The sequence below is a fragment of the Anser brachyrhynchus genome, assembly GCF_964034855.1.
Source record: "Anser brachyrhynchus genome assembly, chromosome: 7".
NCBI classification, from domain to species: domain Eukaryota; kingdom Metazoa; phylum Chordata; class Aves; order Anseriformes; family Anatidae; genus Anser; species Anser brachyrhynchus.
Window position 1 is genome coordinate 30,504,933 of NC_137701.1, and position 20,393 is coordinate 30,525,325.

The 20,393-nt window shown below is 36.4% G+C and overlaps 1 protein-coding gene across 4 annotated transcripts in view; it reads right to left on the reverse strand.

Annotated features, from left to right (window-relative positions):
• The window catches only part of MAP3K2 (mitogen-activated protein kinase kinase kinase 2), a 51,772-nt gene that overhangs the window by 19,619 nt on the left and 11,760 nt on the right, over window positions 1-20,393 (reverse strand). For 2 of the 4 annotated variants that reach the window (XM_080601362.1, XM_080601360.1), the window contains exons 2-9: window positions 15,936-16,005; window positions 12,831-12,949; window positions 10,947-10,987; window positions 8,350-8,449; window positions 6,416-6,529; window positions 5,659-5,758; window positions 4,544-4,674; window positions 1,413-1,492 (exon numbers count right to left, since the gene is read on the reverse strand). In XM_080601362.1, the coding sequence (XP_080457488.1) occupies window positions 1,413-1,492; window positions 4,544-4,674; window positions 5,659-5,758; window positions 6,416-6,529; window positions 8,350-8,449; window positions 10,947-10,987; window positions 12,831-12,949; window positions 15,936-15,939 (689 nt within the window). In that variant the 5' untranslated portion in view covers window positions 15,940-16,005. Of the gene's footprint in view, window positions 1-1,412; window positions 1,493-4,543; window positions 4,675-5,658; window positions 5,759-6,415; window positions 6,530-8,349; window positions 8,450-10,946; window positions 10,988-12,830; window positions 12,950-14,391; window positions 14,469-15,935; window positions 16,006-19,249; window positions 19,903-20,393 lie in introns of those variants that run through there. The other 2 variants (XM_080601363.1, XM_080601361.1) reach the window with 2 other exon arrangements.

The window sequence follows — 20,393 nt, forward strand, 5'->3', positions numbered from 1 at the left end:
GTATGCAACTCCTAGTGACCAAAAGGAATGGATGGGATTGGAGATCAGGGCAACCAAATACAGTATATTTCTAAAAACATACCAAAACAATCTCCTCTTTTTTCTGTTAAGAATTTCTCTAGTAGGTAACAGAAGCTGAATGGTGACACAAAACGTACACCTCTGCACGAAACATTTGAAAGTGGGGTGAAAAAATAAATAAAAAAGGAAAACAGACTAAGCAGAGATGACAAAACTAGTAAATAAAAAGCAACAAAAAAGTTTCGAAGCAGAAACAGAGTCAAATTAAGATTGCCTTGTTTCCCCTTCTTCCACTTGTCCCTACCCCATCAAAAAAGCTAAAAATTTGTTGAACTTCTATTCTATTTAGCTTCTTTAAACTTTGTATGTATTTAGCCACATTTCGTCTATTGTTTTGTTTGTGATGTGAAGAAATATTATTTAATTCAAAAAGTTATTTGTAAGACCAAATGCATTTCTGTCCTCAAATCATTCTCAAATGAAAAGGTACCGTGGAATACTATAGCTCTGACTGACTGCCCTAAGCAATGATACCCGACTTCTTACCTCTCTATTAATGAAAGCATTTAATTAGCAGTATTCCTAATGTAGTAGTTCCCAATAAACAAGGAGCCAATCTGCACAATTTAAGACCCCACTTTATTCACCTGACCAACCAGAAGTCAAACAAATGCGTACAGTTTGGGGTACCTGGCAGCTGAGAACCTGTGGGCAGTGATCCTCTCAAAATACATGCATCTCCTGACAGGTCAATAAAAAGAGAGCTCCAGACCCACCACCGTACACGCTGCTTCTCGCTAACTGACAGGTTTAAACAAAGAAAAATAAGTGGAAAGTCTGCAATGGGAAGAAGTGACAGACTGGACAGTAGCTGCAAGGAAAACGAGGGGATTGACTGTGTAAGTCTTAAATCAATTCTACCTCCTTTCCTGAATTGGGTACCCTCACCCTTGGAAAAAGGGGAAGTTCACATCACACAGCAGTACCTAAGAAGTGTAAATTTGATGGGGACGCTCAATGCCGAGGAATACACTTTATATATGCAAGAGTGGAAAAACGTAGTTTAAATGTTTAGTCTATTTTTGTAGTATCCAAAATCTAAATTTAGGTTTCAAATGCAAATTTAAAAAGGAAAAGAGAGCTACTTTTTTTTTCCTGGGCATTAGTAAGCAATTATATTTCAATAAGCTTTTATAAGCAATGCAGTCTATTGCTGTAAATTAAGCAGCTGCCCCTCCAATTTTCATGGCCTGTTCTGCATCAAAAAGGTCTTGGATAGAGAGAAATTTCTAGAAGTTCAGTAATAGCTGTTGCTGGAGAGTTTTTATATGTTACAACTGATACATTAAGCAATCTAACAAAGATAAATAATGAATGCAAGTAATTCTTACCCATCTAAAGGGCTGTCAAGTGAGGGACAGCTTCCTGAGCCAGAATTTTCAGGACTGCTCAGAGACAGTGGATCCAGCATCTATTAAAAATACAAACAGGTATCAGAGCAACAAGTTAAAGTTTTTGTTTTTTAAAATACTTGAAGCTTCTGGCTTTTCAACTCCTAATAAGTAAGTTTATGAACATGTATATATACATATATATACATTCATATACATATGAATATCTATCTATCTATATATAAAATTAATTACCAGAGAAAACGTTGGCTGCCATAGTTGAACCTGCAATACGTATTTTTTCCCTGAAAGGATTCCATGATTTTCCTCTCATATAAATAAAGTTAAAAGTATTTAATCCTCAACAATGGTCCACACACACCTAGTTGTACTGCTACACTCTTCCTGCATGCACTGTTGACTATTAATATTATAGCAATACCTGCATGAAATTGTCTCAACAGAATAAGGTCTCCAAAGAGAGAAAAAGGTTAGAGAATTTTTTATTTTTTTTTTTTAAAAAAAGTGGATTTTGTTGCCATCAAGGAAAAAAACTCATATGACACTGATTGTGATGAATGCAATTTGTACAATCTGTGAAATGATTTAAGTTTCACCAACTAGAATTCACAGAAAATTGCAGAAATAAAATACTGTAAAAAGCTTCTAAACATCGATCTCTGGTTAGGACTCCAAGCAAGTTATGCAGAATTATAAATAGAACTGAACAGCAGATGGAAGGAGAAAGATGGAGGAACACAAATTATAAACCTCCTTCCTTTTCACCCAAACTAAAATACACTTTCATCTGAAACTGGAGTTTACAAAAAAACAACAACGAAACACCGAACACCAGAAACTGATTGCTTCCTAAAGCACTTCAGACATACTAGTAATCAGTACTCACAAGTTACATGAAATCTTCCATGCACCAGTGTGAACAAATCATAAAACTGACTATCTAGGCCAGATCCATCACATAACGAAAATAGATATCAACACTTCCTTGTTGCTCAAATTCTTATCTAGAGAGAAGTAAAAAGGATGCTCTTGACAGTCAGCTATTTCTACCAGCTGATGTTCATTTTAGTTTCTCTCTCACGACCTCCCTTAAGTCTTCGGTGTAAGGACTGGCAAATATTACTTCCTTCTCTTTTGCAGTAAAGCAATCTGAAATTTTTACACATCTATTTTTCAAAAGATGTAGAAACAGAATCTAAATCTTGAATATAATACTAATGTCCATTTTACTAGCGTGCCTCTCAAAAACAATGAGAAGCTCACCTGTTGTCTCAGAATGAGCTCCTTCCTGAAATATAACTTTTTTGGTATGTTACACAACATCTGCCATTTTTTATGATTCGGATGACAGTCTACTGCTGTAGATTAAGCAGTTGCCCCTCCGATTTTTATGGTCTGTGCTGTGTCTTAAAGGTCTTGGGTACATAACTTTGTAAGCACCCATCAAGGACTTACTAAAGAAATAGTGCCGAGGAAGTGAGTTTGTAGTCTACAAACTCAGACACTTAAAATGAACTCTATATTGGGAAGGATTAAATTCACCATACGTTCAACGATTATATTCCTCTTCTATCATGCTGAGCAGTGAGTGCTGAAAGGGAACTAAAACCCTATCTGCTGCCAGATCTATTACCCCTATAATTTAACACAGCGCATTCCAACTGGCAGACCATGGCCCACTTCTCTCCAACCCACCATCTTTTCCCTAGGGGAAGTGTGGGGTCTGAGCGTGAACAGCAGTGCTGAAATAGCTCATCAGAAGTGCATGGTAGAGCCCTCCACTCCCAAATTCCCCTCCTGTCGGTGAGGCAGGCTGTGACAGACAGGCAGCATGGTCAGCACTTGAAAAGGTGATGTGGCAACTTAGGGGCAAGGGAACAAAGAGAGGTTGTGAGGCCCCAACACCTAAATCCGGACCTGGAGGTTGCTCAGGATGAACTAACTTGGCTTCCCATGGAAGTAAAACTCTTACTTAAATTCTGCTGACAGCTCACATGCAGCTCTTACGTAGCAGGTTACATGTTTAACTACTCTGGAGTGAAAGGACATCCTGGGCCTCTGAGCTCATCTACCTGGCCAGTCAGTGGCCAAAACTGACTTTGTCCAGGCCAAAAGCAATCTTCTCACTGAATGAACCCAGGCTGGATGTGACCACGTGGCTGTGATAATGAATAGTGCCCCAGTTAGGAGATTCAGTCTCTACTCCCAACTCAACCATGAAAATTGTGCAATTCATTGCACAATCTCTTTGCCTCTATTTTTATTCCATCATCTGTCTCTCATTTACTCAGCTCATAAACCACTGCCTCTTGCCATTTGTGAATGCCATGCCAACGTCAACAGGAACTTGAAATGATTTGGGTATGAAGTATTATTTTTTCCTCTCCTTAAAATAACCTTGTCCACTGCCAGTTCTGTGAACCATTACATTCCTCCATCTTTCCCTGATGTTTTTAAGAGGAATTTTGATATTCAGAGAGCAGGATTTTTATAAATACTAAGTGTGCTGGTAAGCCCACGCAAATAACACAGGTGAGTAAGGAGAGCAAAATATCACATATTTGTGATCACCACACAATAAAATACAACAACAAAGTATTTCAGAGCTTATTTATACCAGGCCCATCATCGTCCTCCTCCTTCTACCCCATCATCAGCCTCCTCCTTCTACCCCAAAACACTATCAGCTGAGTCCAAATAATTCAGACAGACCCAAACTCATCTTTAAAACCTCCTCCGATTACCTCTGGAAGTTGCAAAACTAATCTTACTTACATACCCTTCTTACTAAAAAACAAAGTTTTTGTGCTTTCCAACATGGACATCTCTTGCTGTAATTTGTATCTTTCACTACTTCACCTATCATGAAAATGAAGAATACCATCTCTCTCTTCGTAGCAACAGATTTAAATACTTGAAGAGACTTACAGAGAAAAAAATAGGTTCTACAAGACTAAATAAGCATAAATATTTTAACCTTCACTTACAGACCATGTTTTCTAGGGCTTTTTTTTTCCCTGTTCTAATAATTCCATATCCTTCTTGAAATAGCAGTATTGTAAATCAATCTCACTCACAAAACCTTTAATTTCAATAAATCACATACGTACCTGATCCATGCTTTCTGGAATGAATTCACCCTCACTGTTGATACTGGTGAATGACCCATTTCGGGCCACCTGGTGCAGCTCATCTGGAATGTATCCTGGGGGAGGTGAACTCCTATCGCGAGTATTTGAACCTTTTGAAAGAACAGGGCTAGTAAGAGTCTCTTCATGAATCACAAATCCAGGGTCTTTATTCACATGCTTCATAGAGACTGAGCCTGCCTGGATCACTTACTGTTTTAGAAACTTTCTAAATGCCTATTCAATACAAGCATTTAAAATCCGTAGGCCAGGAATTATGAAAATGTGGGAGCAGGATTGCTTCACCTATATTATTTTTTTTTCTATTTTACAGGAACAGAAATATAATTCGTCCATGTAGCCATCTTCTTTTGAAACAAAATAAAAATTCAAACCCTTCTCACCACTACTTTCCCATGTCAACTAATCCTTTCCACCTCTTGACAGTTTCATTTTTTTGTAGAATATTATATCTGCAAGAACATGAATAACTATAGTCTTAATAAATGCATAACAAATTAACTCATCTGAAAAAGCATTAACTCTAGTTTCATAATTAAATTTGGAAGCTAACATCATACCAACATAAAAACACGAATAGGCAAAAAGGTTATATCGACGCCAAAAAGAAAGAAAAAAGTATCTTGAACAAATGTTCACACATTAAGATTAAAAATATAGGAGTCAAATTGAGCAAGAAAACATGTTCCCATATAAACAAAGATTTGTTCATTAACTTGTTCCTGTATCTGAAAATTAAGGCAAATATTAACATCTTTTCTTTATACCTACCAGTTAGCACAAATAATTCTACATAGGTGTATATGCTCATGGATGATTTTTTTTTTCCTTTGGGGGGGGGGGGGGGGGGGGGGGCACGGGGGGAAGCTTGTGAGGGACAATTTTCTATACTGTACATTAAAAGGTGGCTACCTTTGACTTAAAATTCAAAATTCACTCATCAGAAGACATACTATATAGTACAGAGTCATCCATAAGTAAGAGAAACATAAACAGTCTGTGCTGAGAGCAAGATTTTCATGAAGAGAATATTACAAAAGTTTTTACAATTAAAGCTATTAAAATCCATAGCTTACCTACTACAGGAAGCTGCCTTTTTCTCTCTGTGACACCAAACACCGTATTATCTAAAGCTTCCAGAGAGGGTAAGGGTTCCACATTATTTACACTAGGTGACTGAAAAAGATTATATATTACAGACTACAATTATTACTTTATTCTCCTGACAGTCAAAAAACTTCACAATCTTTTAAAGGCTTTGTCCAAAGTATTCATTTTTTCAAGGAGTCAAAATGAAATTTGCAAATTTATATCAAAAATAATCTATTTCAGTAGCTCATTCTTAATATTTAAAATAATTTTCCATATGCACTAGTATACAGGATCCTATCAGTACCATGGCTGTGATCTGTTAGATAATAGCAAAAATAACTTAAATATTTAACCTACAGCCACTGTTTCCTAAAACACTGCTACTGTTAGCTAAAACAAGCATTCAATGTATCACAAAAGCGCATCACCAGCACATCACTTAAATAATAGTTTCAAATAACTACAGTAGCTTAAAATTCTATGCACTTTTCAAATTTGTATCACATCCTCATCCTTCTAAGGAATACTTTTCAACCACTGTAAGGAAGGCATACAAGAAAAGAGGAACAGTATCTAGGAAAAAGTTAAAACTGACTCAATACAAAATGCTAATACATGCTTCTTGAACTGAAGAAGTAGTCCTTAATATTTTCAACTGGGAAAATGTCATCGTTAAGAAAAAACAAATTATACTTCAATCTGAAAACTGAGGAAAAAGACATTTAGGATGTTAACTCATACCTGTGTATTTCCATGTATTACAAGCAATATTTTGAGACTCTTCATATGAACACTACGGTCAAGCAGTTCGACTGCTTTGTCCAGGTCATCTTGTGTGGTTAATGGTATCACAAGCTACAAAAAGGAAAAAATAATAAATAGCTGTCTTAAACAGGACATGGGAAAGAAATTAGGAAGTCGAATACAGTAGAACAGATAAATTGATGTTCTCTTTCCTTTCATTCCAAGCAACTTGAAAATAAGATTCGTTAACAATATCTTAAGTTACCACCAAAATGCACCAGCAAAAGTCTTAAGGCCAAACTTTAACTCTTCCTTTAGAGGCCTTCAGTAGCTACAGCATGTTGAAACAAGTCTTCACAATGTGGAAACAACTATTTCACATATGCACAACTTCATTTCCTACAGTTTCAGAGACATATGTGCAGTGTCAATGTATTTTCCATTTCCTAAACTAATGCAAGTATGTAAGAAGAATGAGGACATCTTATTTTCTGGACTACAAGGCAGATTTTTCTTTCTCATAATATTACAGCTGTATTTGTCTGAAGTTGTTTCACTTACGTAATGCCTCCAATGAACAACAGAATTTATGACAGAATTATATCTGGCTACATGGAACAACTGTGGTTTTCACTAGAATCCACCTGGCACACACGTTTCTTCAGAACAGAAAATATGCCATTAAAACCCACTTCAAATGAGAGTTCCATAGGACTAAAATAGGGCATATGTTTCAGGAGTATACGTTACGACCGTTTGTAACGAAGGAGCAGCAAAATATGGATTTTTTTAAAAAAGCTATTCTACTTAACAGTTTCGGTCAGTGATGCTCCAATACAACAGATAAAATAAAGTCTTTTTATACCCAAAGAAAAGGGAATGAGAAAGGAAGGTCTTGATAACAAACGAGCATACTTTTCATTTTAAGTCGCAGTTTTAATGCTAATGGCAGGTTATTACCATCACACTTCTGGAAAGGTGACGTGATGGTTTGCCAACTAACACAGAAGATGACAGGCAGAAAACCTGCTCAAATATCTAAAAACCTATCAGAGAAGGGAGCTAAATCATTACAAACACCTGTTTTCTCTGAACTTCTGAATCTCCAGAAGGAATTCCTTTTTTAGAAATTCTTTATTTTGAGGATCACTTTCAAAAAAGTGTCTGGTTAGCAACCAACAAACTGCAACTACGAGTATTGTCTTCTGCAAAGATGCAGCAATTATGCTGTGCATAACCAAGCACACAAATAATCCTCCAAGCATTTGCTGACTCAAGGCCAAAAACAGAAGTGAGTCCTAAGAACAGATCCTGTACCCAAAAACGTATCTTCCATTAATAATCCCATCTCTACTTCTAAAGGAAACCTGGAAGTAATCCCGATCAGGTGTCACTTACACCTGTGGCCTGAGAGCATTAGCATCCAGCTACTATTCAGGAAATCTCCGTGAACCAGACACTTTAAGAGGAACAACAGTTAAGCTTAGGCCTCCAAACTACACATTATTAAATGTAGCATTGGTGTAATTACATAATGAGATTCTCAAAACAAAGAAAAAAACAAAACACCACAGAAAACAACAACAAAATACAACGCTGTACAATGAAGTATAGCTGTTACTATAGAAGTTTACAAACGCAATGAAGCTCAAAGAAGTAAAGATTTTCCTGAATTCATGCAACTGGTCTGTGGCAGAGCAGGAAGAGAAGATGCTCATTCCCAATCAAGTCAGATACAGCTCTCCCCATTAAACATCTCATGAATCTCCTGCATATCTTAAGTTACACAAGCCTTACATATCTGAGAATGCAAACATTAGAAATCTGAGGTTTTGTCACAGGAGTGGTTCTCATTGCTATCGAGAGCAAATTTCAGCCTTAAAATAATCTACGTACAAATCACTGAAAGTTTAGAAAACACAGAATATTACCTCATTATTGCTGTAATGTAAATCCATAGTCTGTCCAAAAGCAACCTTAGCTTTAGCTGCAAGATCTTCAAGTTTGACAGGCCTTGGTAACTGGAGGATTCTGAAACGTAATTTAAGTTAGAGAATTTTTATCAATTACTTATGAAAATCTGTTACCTCACTACTTAAGAATACTCTTAGAATCAAATTTATTACTAAAAAGACCAAAAGAGGCTCTGCTGTATTCACTGTTCCCTATATTTAGGAATAATTAAAAAAAGAAAAGTGGTGAAAAAAATAAAAGGGATAATCAAGCATAAAATCAGACCCCATTATAAGTGTTTAACTTGCTTATATATGGCTTCTTTCTTAACTTAATCCTTTACCTCCAATTCAAAGGGAATTTCTTAGAAACATCTACCATTTCATTTTCTTCTTTAGAAAAAGTAGAGTAAAACAACGGACTACCACAGGCTGATGAGCGTAAACATCAGGAAGAAATTAGCCCTGCAGTGCCCATTTTTTGGAAAACCAGAAGTTTCTCATCTGAGGAAGGTTACTAGACGTAACCATCCTTAGAATAACAAATTACACATTCAAACTGATGAGTCCATCGTTAACTGTGCAAGTGTACTCCCAATAAGAACACTGCAGCTGTAGGCCAACTGTTCCAATTTTCATTTAATTGGATGCCTCTCCAAACCAAAAAGACCAAAATGGCTATTACTGACCCTTTGCTATAGAAAAGTATTGTATTATTTGGGACAGAACACTATTAAACAAAAGGAATCTTTTAGAAGTGACTAAGCTAGTCAGGTACATTTATATTTTAAAAAGAAACCACACAAATTTGGTTTAGCAGAAAACTTGGCAACAGATAACTGTCTCTTTTATCAGTGTTTTAAGCAGTACATTGGTTAGGGAACAATATTTCATACTGAAATGAGTCTACAAGCAAGGTCACTTCCAATTTAAAATTATTATAAAAAAACAACAACCAACAATAAAATCAAATAAACATATCAAGTCTCACTGTAGTTCACAATTTGTTTAGGAGGTCTGGAACTGCCTACCACAGCGCATGCTCCTTGGTACAGAGCGCCACATTCACTGCTGAAAGGGCTCTGGAATCACTTCTCTTTCCCACTTCCCTTTTTAAAAACTAGCGAGAAAGCCATTGCACAACTTATTTTTCTTGCATCATTTCATTATTTTTTCCTTTAGATCTTCATGTTCAGGCAACAAAAGTATTAGAACTCCTGCTGAGCAATGAGCCTGGCCTGCCCCATACCCTTGGACAAGCAAATTCAAGTTGCTTTGGACAATCCAAAACAGAGCTAGGCTTATCAGCATAAAAGCTTGGGAAGGTATCTGTCCATGCACTTACCTCATTCTTGTTTTCACAGTGAACTGTTTAACTTGGTCCACAGCGAAATGAATTAAGATAAACTACAAAAATGCATGGCCATGCAGGCTGGCAGTGAGTAAGCAGTTCTTTGTTTTAAACACACACTTCCGTTTATTTCACAAGAAATCCCAAGGTAGAGAAGTCCCCAGTTTTAAAAGGCTTTTAAAAACTTATTTCCTCCAAAGTACTTATAGTACTCAACCATTACCATGCCACTGTGATCTGTGATGTTCAGAAAAACGAACAGAAAAAGATACTGAAGGATGTTAACACCTAGCAAATTTACTGTTATTTCCCCTAACTTGTATAAAGGGAGATCACAAGTTGTAATCAGCATGGACACACACTCATCTGTTGCACATCACAAAGGACTGCCAAGTAGCAGCAGAGGTTTTGTTCTGAAGCAATCTTTGCTTAAGAACTTTACCAATTCTATTGACAAATAGCATGACGAGGATTTTATTTCCGTTTTCATTAAGTATTTTCAAAAACCTTATTTTCTAACTATTTCTCTGTAGGTACAATCCTTTCAGAAACAGGCAAGACAAAATACAGTTGCCTGCAAACCACTTCTGCACGGAATTGGAGGTAGACTTCTGTGAAATCTTTTGAGCAGCCAGTAGAGCAGTGTTATATAGAGATGCTTCTATGCTTTAAGCATGCACATCATTCACCTACCTCTCATACAAGGATGAAACTGATTTTAACTGATTATTCAAAAAATACCAGTGAAGACAGTCTAACTATAAATTCTAGTAAATTTTCCTATTACCGTTCTCAGACTGGTTCCTCCAAAGCACAAGCCACTATTAAGATTAAAGATCTAGGCTTCTTACTCCAGGTTGCAGAGTAACAATACATTACCATGCATTTATTAAGCAGCAAACAAAAAAAAATTTGCTGGTCTACTCATATTTAAGGTCTAAGCTAAGAAATTGCTTTAGGCTACAAACATCTACCTGAAGAGTAAAATCACAAAGGATATTACATGGGACATAGCTACAGTAAGACATTTCTGCATTTACGTATAACCTAATATTAAAACAGATTAATTCTGCATAAATTGTGCTTATATACAAATTGAAGTTAAGATCAAGCCAAACATACTCAGATATCTGAAACACTCTGAACAGTTATTTGAAACTTTGTGACAGGAGTGCAACAAAATCTATGAATAATTAAAAGCCTGTTTCCTGAGTTCCCAGCTTACCTTTTTTCACCTCGATGTTCAAATTTGACTCTAACATCATTCTGTAACAAAAGGGATACAGAAACACCACTGTTAGTTTGTTGCTACTGCCTCTAACAAAGGCCATGAAATTCCACTCAATAATCCTAGACCTTAAGTAAATTTTTTAGAAAGTTCATGTTATTTTTCTGCCCTTTCTAATTTACCAAGCATTTTAACAAGCTACTTCTGCTGAGGTATCAGTAGAAGATTAAAATATGTAAGAAACACACATACAAAAAAGATCCTGAAGTCCAATGAATGATTCTGTAAGTAAACACATCATTTAAAATCAATACATTTTAATATTGTAACAGTTTTGTAATTTGAAGTTCAGCATGAAACTGATTACCAAAGAATTCTCTATTGTGAACAGGACCTGCTCAATTGCTATGAGAAATAACAAAAAATAATTAAATCTAATACTTTAAAATGATCTGGTCACTGCCAATCTTCTATGCCCTGCAATGCATGGGAATAATAAAAAAAATCTTGCTGCACTGGGACAGAATACAACTATTCTTTCAAACTTTGATTGTAAAATTGGTGAACACTAACTGCTTAGCTGTCTATCCAGTTTGAAGCTGATCAATATAGGTGCTTTCATTCTATACAACGAAGCTTTTTTCCTCTCTGTTTAAGAAACATACCTTGTTTCATAAGCATTACCATTTAAGACCACATTAAGTTAGGATTCATGTAGTTTCCTAATAATAAAGATACCTGTAAATACCTGCAGTCAAAGAAACAAAATTCTTTTGCAAAATTAAAAAATTTAAGAGTCAAATTATATTAGCAACTATTGCAGCAAAAGATGACATTCAACCAGAGATTACGTCCAAAAAACAAAATGTTCAATCTTCCAGAAGATTGATATGTGCAGAAGATTCACAGATTTAAACAGAACGTCAAAGATACATTTCTGCCTTACCACTAACATGCCTAAACTCAGAAATGGCTCAACTATTCTTTTATTTCTAAAGATTTTATTCAAATCATTCAGGATCATATCTGTATATTACTTCAATGCCTAAAGTCACAGTTCAGAAGTGACTTACACGATACAAGCAAAACACAACTGTGTTATATACTAAACTTATAGAATGAGAAGGATATAACATAGCAAATTTTTGGATAGTTTACGAGTCAAATATACTCAAATACTTTGATCTCTAACAGGTTTAAACAAGACTGTACAAGCTAATGGTCCTTGTGATATTGGATTAACTGTACGTGATTGGACCCTTAACCAGCAATCCAATAGGACTATTACAACAATTTGGGTAAATATCCATATCCTCTTTTCCTAATCTCTCCATACAGTGATTCAAGCCTATCAACTCTACTCCAGCTGCGTTGGGCATCTGCAGAAAAAATAAAAGCTGAAAATAACTCACATCTCCAGCATATGAATAAACTAACAAAAAAAAATCAGGCCAAAGATAGAATAAAGGAGCTTAAGTATGGTTTCTGCTGCTGTGCTGATACCTGCGTAGTTGACACGTGTGCAATCAAATATAGGTATAAAATTCATTCTGAAGAAGCATTTTAAACAGAAGATGCACAGCTTGACATTTTAAAATACTCTATATAAATGATATGCCAATCTCTATACAGTGTCAAAACATCTCTATGATCTTCAGTTTACCAGGATCAGAGTCATGTAAGCATACGCTATGATCTGATCTGAAATCCTACTGCTTCATTTTGCTGCTAATTTAAGAACACGAACAAAGAAAATGGCAGCACATGCGAGAGACTAATAGCTCATTCTGGTATGCTCATTGGCCTGGCAAGAAGAATAATTACAGAAGTCGCAGCAGGCCTTCCAGTTTTCATTACGTTAGTAAGGATATTAAAAATTACCTGTTTTTTAGGTGAAGATGACTTTGGTTTTCCTGTTTCTTGCTGCGGCAATACAGGACGACTGGCCTTATGAAGCACAGCCAAATCCTGCATGATTGAATTCAAAGCTTGCTGCTCATCTGCTCAGAGGAAAGAGAGAAGGTAAGTGTAAACAATGGTTAAACTTGAAGTACATTATTGTCTTATTTCCCAGTTAGGCAAGCATCATTCTAAAACCTAAAAGTCATCTGCAACACATAATAGCCAAATTTAAAAACATTACTGCCATGCTGCAATCATATATTTTTATCTTATTATTAGCAGTGCTTAAGGAAATAAACAGCTTAATCATTAGCTGTACTTAAGTGGCAGGTTTAAGAAGTAGGGTCATGCACTCAGGAAGCATCATATCACCAATGCCTCAACACCTCCATTGTTTGAACACCTGCTGATGGCCCACAGAGGAATTTTTTTCCACTTTTTGCAGGTCTGCAAGGGTAGTTTTTTGGGGGCTTACAGAAGCACAGTGAAGACCAAGATCTTATCACAAGAACCTACAGTTATGCATAAAGAAATCTGCCTAGCAACATGGTAACAAAGTTTAAAAATTGAACAAAAGTCACACTTCATTAGTCTTGCAGTGATATTTTGAAGGGCACATACGAGAAACAACAAAAGGTGAGAAACATCTTCAAAAAAAATTAATACCAGCAGTTATTCCTTTGCAAGCCAGTCTTTTTCCACTTTTCACCTCTGACTGAACAGTGACATACTAGAGCTTCTCTCAATTTTTTTTCAGTTCCTTCTTAAGAAACTTAAATTCATAGGTAGCAGAGGACTACCACTGTTCTGTCTCATTTTCTCCCCCTTTTCCCCACATACATACATGCCCCCATGTTTGTGGGCATTTTTTTTCCACCACTTTCAAAATTAATTTATCCACGTGACCTCTGAATGTTAAAATTTCATTGCTCTTGGAATTTCACACTTCAAAGGCATGAGGAAGATTCTTTTTAGGCTGTTCAGTCCGAATGATCCCATCAACTGCTTAATAACAGTAGTATCAGAGTCTCTCTGCAATGGATGGCATTGATAAAGTTATCAGTCCTATGTTAGGCCCACAACAAATTATCAAAAGGTTCATATTTAAACGGTTCCAGTGGTTCCGTGTAAGCATGTAAAGCTTCAAGGAAGACAATGTTACCCCTGACAGTATGTCTTATGAAAGACTATTTATTAGAACTTCAAAGTAGAAGAAATTTCAAGACTAATAAATGGTAATTCAGTTCTAGAATTTGAGAATGCCACTCTTTATTTACAGTAGTGCTATTTGCATACCTACCTAATTTACACAGTTAAAAAGAACCAAAAGCGTATGAACACGTTCTCTTAAAACAAAGGAGAAAGGGGTCTTGTTCAGCAGGAAAACACAACCTTTCACCTCATTTCACACTTAAGGAATGCCTGGTTTACTATTATTTTGGTCTAAGGACAAATTAATTGAGGCTGAACAAACTTAAATTCCACCTAAAAACATTGAATAAAAGAGGTCTGTATCTTAATTTACCAACTGTAAACTTACTCTTAAACTGCTAATTTACACTGATTTTCAAATCTCCAGTCCCATGTACTCCTGGCTGCGTGTAGAGTGGGTCCAATCTAAAGCAAGACAGTCACAACGAGAAACAGAAGTACTGAACCACGGGACAATTTAGGGGCAAGAATGCTACGCAGTTTAGATTGCTAAATCCTGAGCATCTTCTGCCAGAACTGTGATGGCCTGAGGCCACAGAGTAGGATCTATTCTAGAGAAGGTTTGCACTGGACTTCTTAAGACAGGAAAGCACTTAGGAACTAAAAGCCTGTCCATGCATCACTATGGGAAATTTATTTGATGCTATTATTTTGTATTAATTCCTTGCCACAACAACACTACTACACTCAGCATATATCTAGAATACTCGATAACAGAATTTATCTACAAAAGTGCTACCCTTATGCACTCACGCTACTTCACAATTAAAAAGCTTTGCTGAAGAATTACTAGCTAGATGCTGCTATTTGTTAAAGAAGGGAATTTCTCAAACGTGGACCTAAAACCAGCCAACATGCATTCCAGGCATCCAGCAGTGATAATTTATTCACGCTCCTTTCAAATATAACCAAATTACTTGTCAAATCAGTAAATAAACTTGTCAAATCAAGAAACTGAGGGATTTTAGAGTTCTAATTTAATAGATTCCTAACAAATGAGAAAACTGGTCTGAAAATTAGTAACTTTGATCACCAGTCATGCTGCCATTATTCATTAACTCTACTAGGATATGCAAATCTATAAAAAAGCAGGTTTTACCAGAAATATTTCATGGCAGAACTGATGACATTCTTGCAGCTGACAGTTATTCCTTTCTTAAACTAACACACATTTCATAACTTGCCACAATTCTACTATTTCGCTGTGTTATAGCCAATTCTAATCCTCAGTAAGAAGAATGTTTTTAGCTGTGGGTTGGAGGAGGTAAAATTCCCAGTGTTCATAAGGTAGCACATTTCATACAAGGGAAATTAAAGTATTGTGGCAATGCATCTAAAGCTTACTGAATATGCAGTGTGATTCAATAGTCACCTCACAAAAAATGTCTAAGAATATCACAAATCTAAATACTACTTTATTACTAAGCATGAGGTTAGCTCAAGCAGTATTAGAATAAAAGATAGACAAAAGCTTCTCACCCTGATTTTTATTTCTTTTATTTTGAGAATGAGCACCAGTAAGTGATGCCCCCCCCATTACCATTTAGAGCACAGTAGGTATTGCTCAGTACCCTAATGCCATGAATCTCAATTACCCATCGCTGGATGTTTAAGTTAGCACATAGTGAGAGAAAAGCGCTATACTCCAATGGGGAGGAAAAACAAACAAACAAAGAAAAACAGCCACAGAAGTATTTTGAACACTAGCAAAGCAGCTGAGCACTGCCTTTCATGCAGACATTCCATTAGTTTACACAGCTAAAGTGCGTATTTCCTAAGAATGTATTAAAAAAAGGCATTATGTGAATGTATTTCCTCTTAAAAAGAAATGAAAATAAGTCAATTTTTATATATGCTTCACACAAAACTTACCCATAATGGCAGTGAGCCTGAAAACCTGAACTTCAGGGAAATGGCTGTCTTGTTAGCATTATTTTTTTTCCTAAAATGCAAACCACAAAATACAAAATTACTGAAGTTGTGAAGGCAATATAAAGCCGTAAAATCTTCGCTTTTCATATTTTTTCATAATATTCTACATATAAAATATGCATATAAACGATACGTAAACTATGTGTGTATATTCAGTACAGAAAAAATGTATTTCTGGATCTCAAAGTAATTTCGGTTAGCTAGACAGGTCTTTCATTTTGAGATTTTGGCATCATGTCTCTTACACACTCATCTCACGAAAACAGCCTTTTAAAGCATTATTCATTTCACCAGGAAAAATAGAAAACTTCACATACTTATGGCAGGACCCGCAAAGGTTATATTTTTCAGAAAGAAATTTGCACTTGAGAGCCGTGTAAAGTTTTCCCCTGCATACTGCCTTTTACCTACATAACGGATGACTCACGCACTACTGCCTGTTGAAATAGCTCCGTAATAACCAAGAAGAGACCAGGCTCTCAAGTACTCCCAGGTCTACAGACAGCCCCAAAGCAGTACCTGAAACAGCTTCCAACTGCTACGGGAAAGAAACTCCCCCCAATGCCTTGGAAAGGATTAAAGCCTGAAAGAGGATGAGAAGTCCATCTGGCCTGGCCTGCCCTCAGTCTCAAGGCAGAAAGCCCAACTTTTACTGATAGCATCGACTCCAGCCTCCTGATGCCACCACCAGCAGGAGACAGACGAGTTTTAAAAGCAAACAAAAAACTTGCGTTGCTCCATAAAAGAACTGGAAAACTGTGAAGATGCAGAAGAAATGGACTTGTACTAATCTTCAGAGAGGAAAACGGGATGGATTTGCATTTATTAGCTATGATGACTTAGTATAAGGACAGAATCTTTGGGCCTTGCTCTCACAAGGTACCAGGAGATCTGCTTTGCTTAGTGAATGGGTTGTATTTACAGCCTGAAACAATACAACTAACTTTTCCCCTATGTCTGATTTTCATGTCTTTTACATCCCTATGAGTCAAAACAGCAAAAGAGAATGTATATTCTACGATTTCCTTCACTATGGTTTTTGTACCAGTAGTCATCTTTGGGGATCTGCCAAATATTTATTCACTAGTTATGAGAGCGTTCATAAAACAGTTTTCAATTCTGTATTTGATCCAACTATCTTAAAATAAGAACTAGTGTCATTTTCATAAACACCTGATTTTTATTACCCATCTAATATATTACACATAAAACTGTGGTTCATGACTTTGGTTGAAGTATTTTTGTAATATTTCCTTGCAAGCATTTCAAAGAAATACAGAAGTTCTCCGAGCATTTTAAATCTTCTGCCACACTAAGAAAAAAAGAATTGGTTCTACCTCAAGGAAAAATACCTAAGACGTTCTTCCTCAATCTAGCTAAAATAACCAAACTTGGAGGCTCAAGGTATTTGAGTTATAGGGCTTACACACAGCAAGCAAGCTGAAAATGGAAGAGATTTTATGAAACATCTTCAAGTTCCTCCAGCTATAAGAACTCATTCTTTGCTATTACTCTGGGGCCTCTCCTTAGATGCACATAAGCCAGTGAGTGAGCATCCATTTCTTTTCCCGTAGGAGAAAAAAAAAACACAACAAAAACACTAGAAAAACACAATTTCTATAATAATTTATGAAATTCTCACTTTATTGCTCTTAATCAAAATCCTATTCCAACATAACATATAAATTAATCACCAGCTGAACGTATTAACATTTTTGTTAGCAACTGTCACTTCAAAAATAAGCTAATAATATTGAAATCTGAATTAAACAGGTGGCCCAGATCTCAGGCATGAAAAAGACACCAAATCCTAATCCGTGGGTACAGAGCAGCATTAGACAGACGGAGAAAAACACACGTGGAGCAGATGACACGCCAGAACAAAAAGGAAGCATGAACAGGGAAAACTGGAACTCAGAGAAAGATCCCAGGGAAGCAAAAGCAGCAAAACATGAGAGCAGATGCAAAGGCAGAATAAGATTTCGTCAAGGTCTTGTAGAAAAACACCAGCAGCTTGAATTTGAATGTAATTAACGAAAGGATGGCAGAGAGTGAATTTCAAAAAGGTGATGATGTGATAAGAGAGGCAAACAAAGAAGAATATCCTAGCAACAGCATTTTGGATCTAAGGGTGGAGAGATGCGGATTCATATTCATGATTCACTTCCCATGAGCCACCGTCCACAGAGCCAGGAAGTCTTCCAGGCTCTGGGAAAGCTGCTGAAGGAGGAATACAGCCAGGTGATTCTCAGAAATTGTTTGTAGCTTCCTCGTGGTAAACGACACAAAGCCTGAGGGCAAGTACGTCCTGCGGACGATGTAATCCAGCTGCTGAAATACTCTGTGCCAATTGTCCATGTGCACCCACTTTTCCTACAATAACTGAACCAGGTTAAGCGACCTCTCCTGTACCGAGAGATAAAAGCACACAAACGGTGGCATATATACTAAAGGATCTCTCGCTATTTATTGTTCACATTCAAAAACCTGTAGTCTTAAAAAAAAAGGTTTAACCCCACGCAGTGGTGGAAGATAGAAGATGCTGTAAGAGATGAGTATTTATTCAGTGAGCTAGAAAGGGCGGTTTAGTTCTGGGGGATATGGAGACAGAAAACGTGCAGAAATGAAATGGTTTGTGCAGCATCCAACTTCATAGCAGAAGGACGATTTTTGAAGAGGGAAATTTGCTATAGCTACTATGAAAGCCATAACCTAATCATGTGAGAACAGAAAAGGTGGTACATAAGCAGTCAAGGGAAGTCAGTATATGTGAATTCAGCTTTAGAAAAATTCAGTCCTTTAACATACTGTGATAATCTATATGAAAAGGTGTCCACCAGGAAAGTAGAAAGGGGAGATAAATCCAAATCAAAAGTCAATGACACATTAGTAAATTAAGGTTACAAAGGCAAACAAAAAAAGTATTGGACTCAACAGATCAAATCTGGAACATCAGAAACAAGCCTAAATAACAGTAACAAATATTCTACTATGGGATCTTTTAAAACTAAAAGATACTGGAGGCAAATGAACAGATAAAAGACTGACCAAAAAAAAGCTACATAGCTGTTGACTTGAGACAATCCAGACCACCCTGACAAGCTAAACCAGCAACCCCACAACCAACTCCCAAGCCCAGGACAGCATTCAGGACTGACCAGCTGTCCTCGACTCAGGGAATAGAAAACAGAAATTGTATTGCCTTCTATTTTTCCCCTCTCACTGCCTGTATTTCCAGAGACACCAGCACTCACCAATTCTATCCTGAGCAGCTAACCTAAAGCCTTCTACCACTGGAACGACCAGCTGACAGAGTATCAAGCACAAAACACATGAAATGCTTGTCTGCAGAAAGAGAAGGGTGATTAGACATCTGGTTTATTTCCTGCAAATCTACTTGATTTTGTCTTTCACAATATTTTAAGTCTTGTTCTGATTCTATGTAGCTTAGTCAGTGCACTTCTAAACTTTGCCCTGAATTTCCCACTCTCTTGTAGTTAAACAAGCTTTTTCAGAACCCCAAGTTATTTTAACCCATTGTACAGAAACAGACAAGTTTTAAACATATATAGTACCCAGAGCCAACTACCCATATAGCACAACGAGCTTCCTGAAACAGTAACACCTAACTCATGCAAAGTTAACAGATGTCTTCTTCAAAATAAAATCATACCAGGTGGAAAACAAACAAAAAAAATAGATACATGTGTTTTACTGAATTTAGGTGGTAAGACTGCAAGTAGTGATACAAAATAGGAAGAAATAGTCAGCGTCCATTTTTGTTCTGGTTTTGAAAAAAATCAAGAGGATGTATCCAAACCACAGCACAGTGTTACTGGAATAGAAATTTCACCATCTACAGCAACTAAGGGACATGATGCACTATTTGTAGTATATTTCAGATAAAACACTTTAAATGAAAGATTCAGGCACTTACAAGAGTCTAACCAAGACCCTTTACAACATTACTGGATCAGCGTTCTGGAGCACTCCTGCAAATATTTGGAAATATCTGGAAAATTGTAAATGTCGCATAAATAACCAACAATAGTCAAGGAAAAGGCCAAAGAGTTGTAGATATTTAGCTCCACATCAATTCAGACTAAAATAATGTAATAATTAGCTTGGCATCTACACTGAATAAAAAGTAATAATGCAGTAAATGCTTTGATTTCAAGGATTGTTATTACTGCCAAGCAAAATACAGCTTTTTGAAATGATTATAGATTAGTTAACAGAACTAACTACAGCAATTAGCCCACTTAGGTTTTTCCAAAATATTTGGCTAAATATCACATGATATCTGAATTATTTGCTTAGAAGTCCAAATTAACTAACAAGAAATTCAGTTGATGGATTACAATATATTATTTTGAGTTCCATTTTCCCATGTAGCAG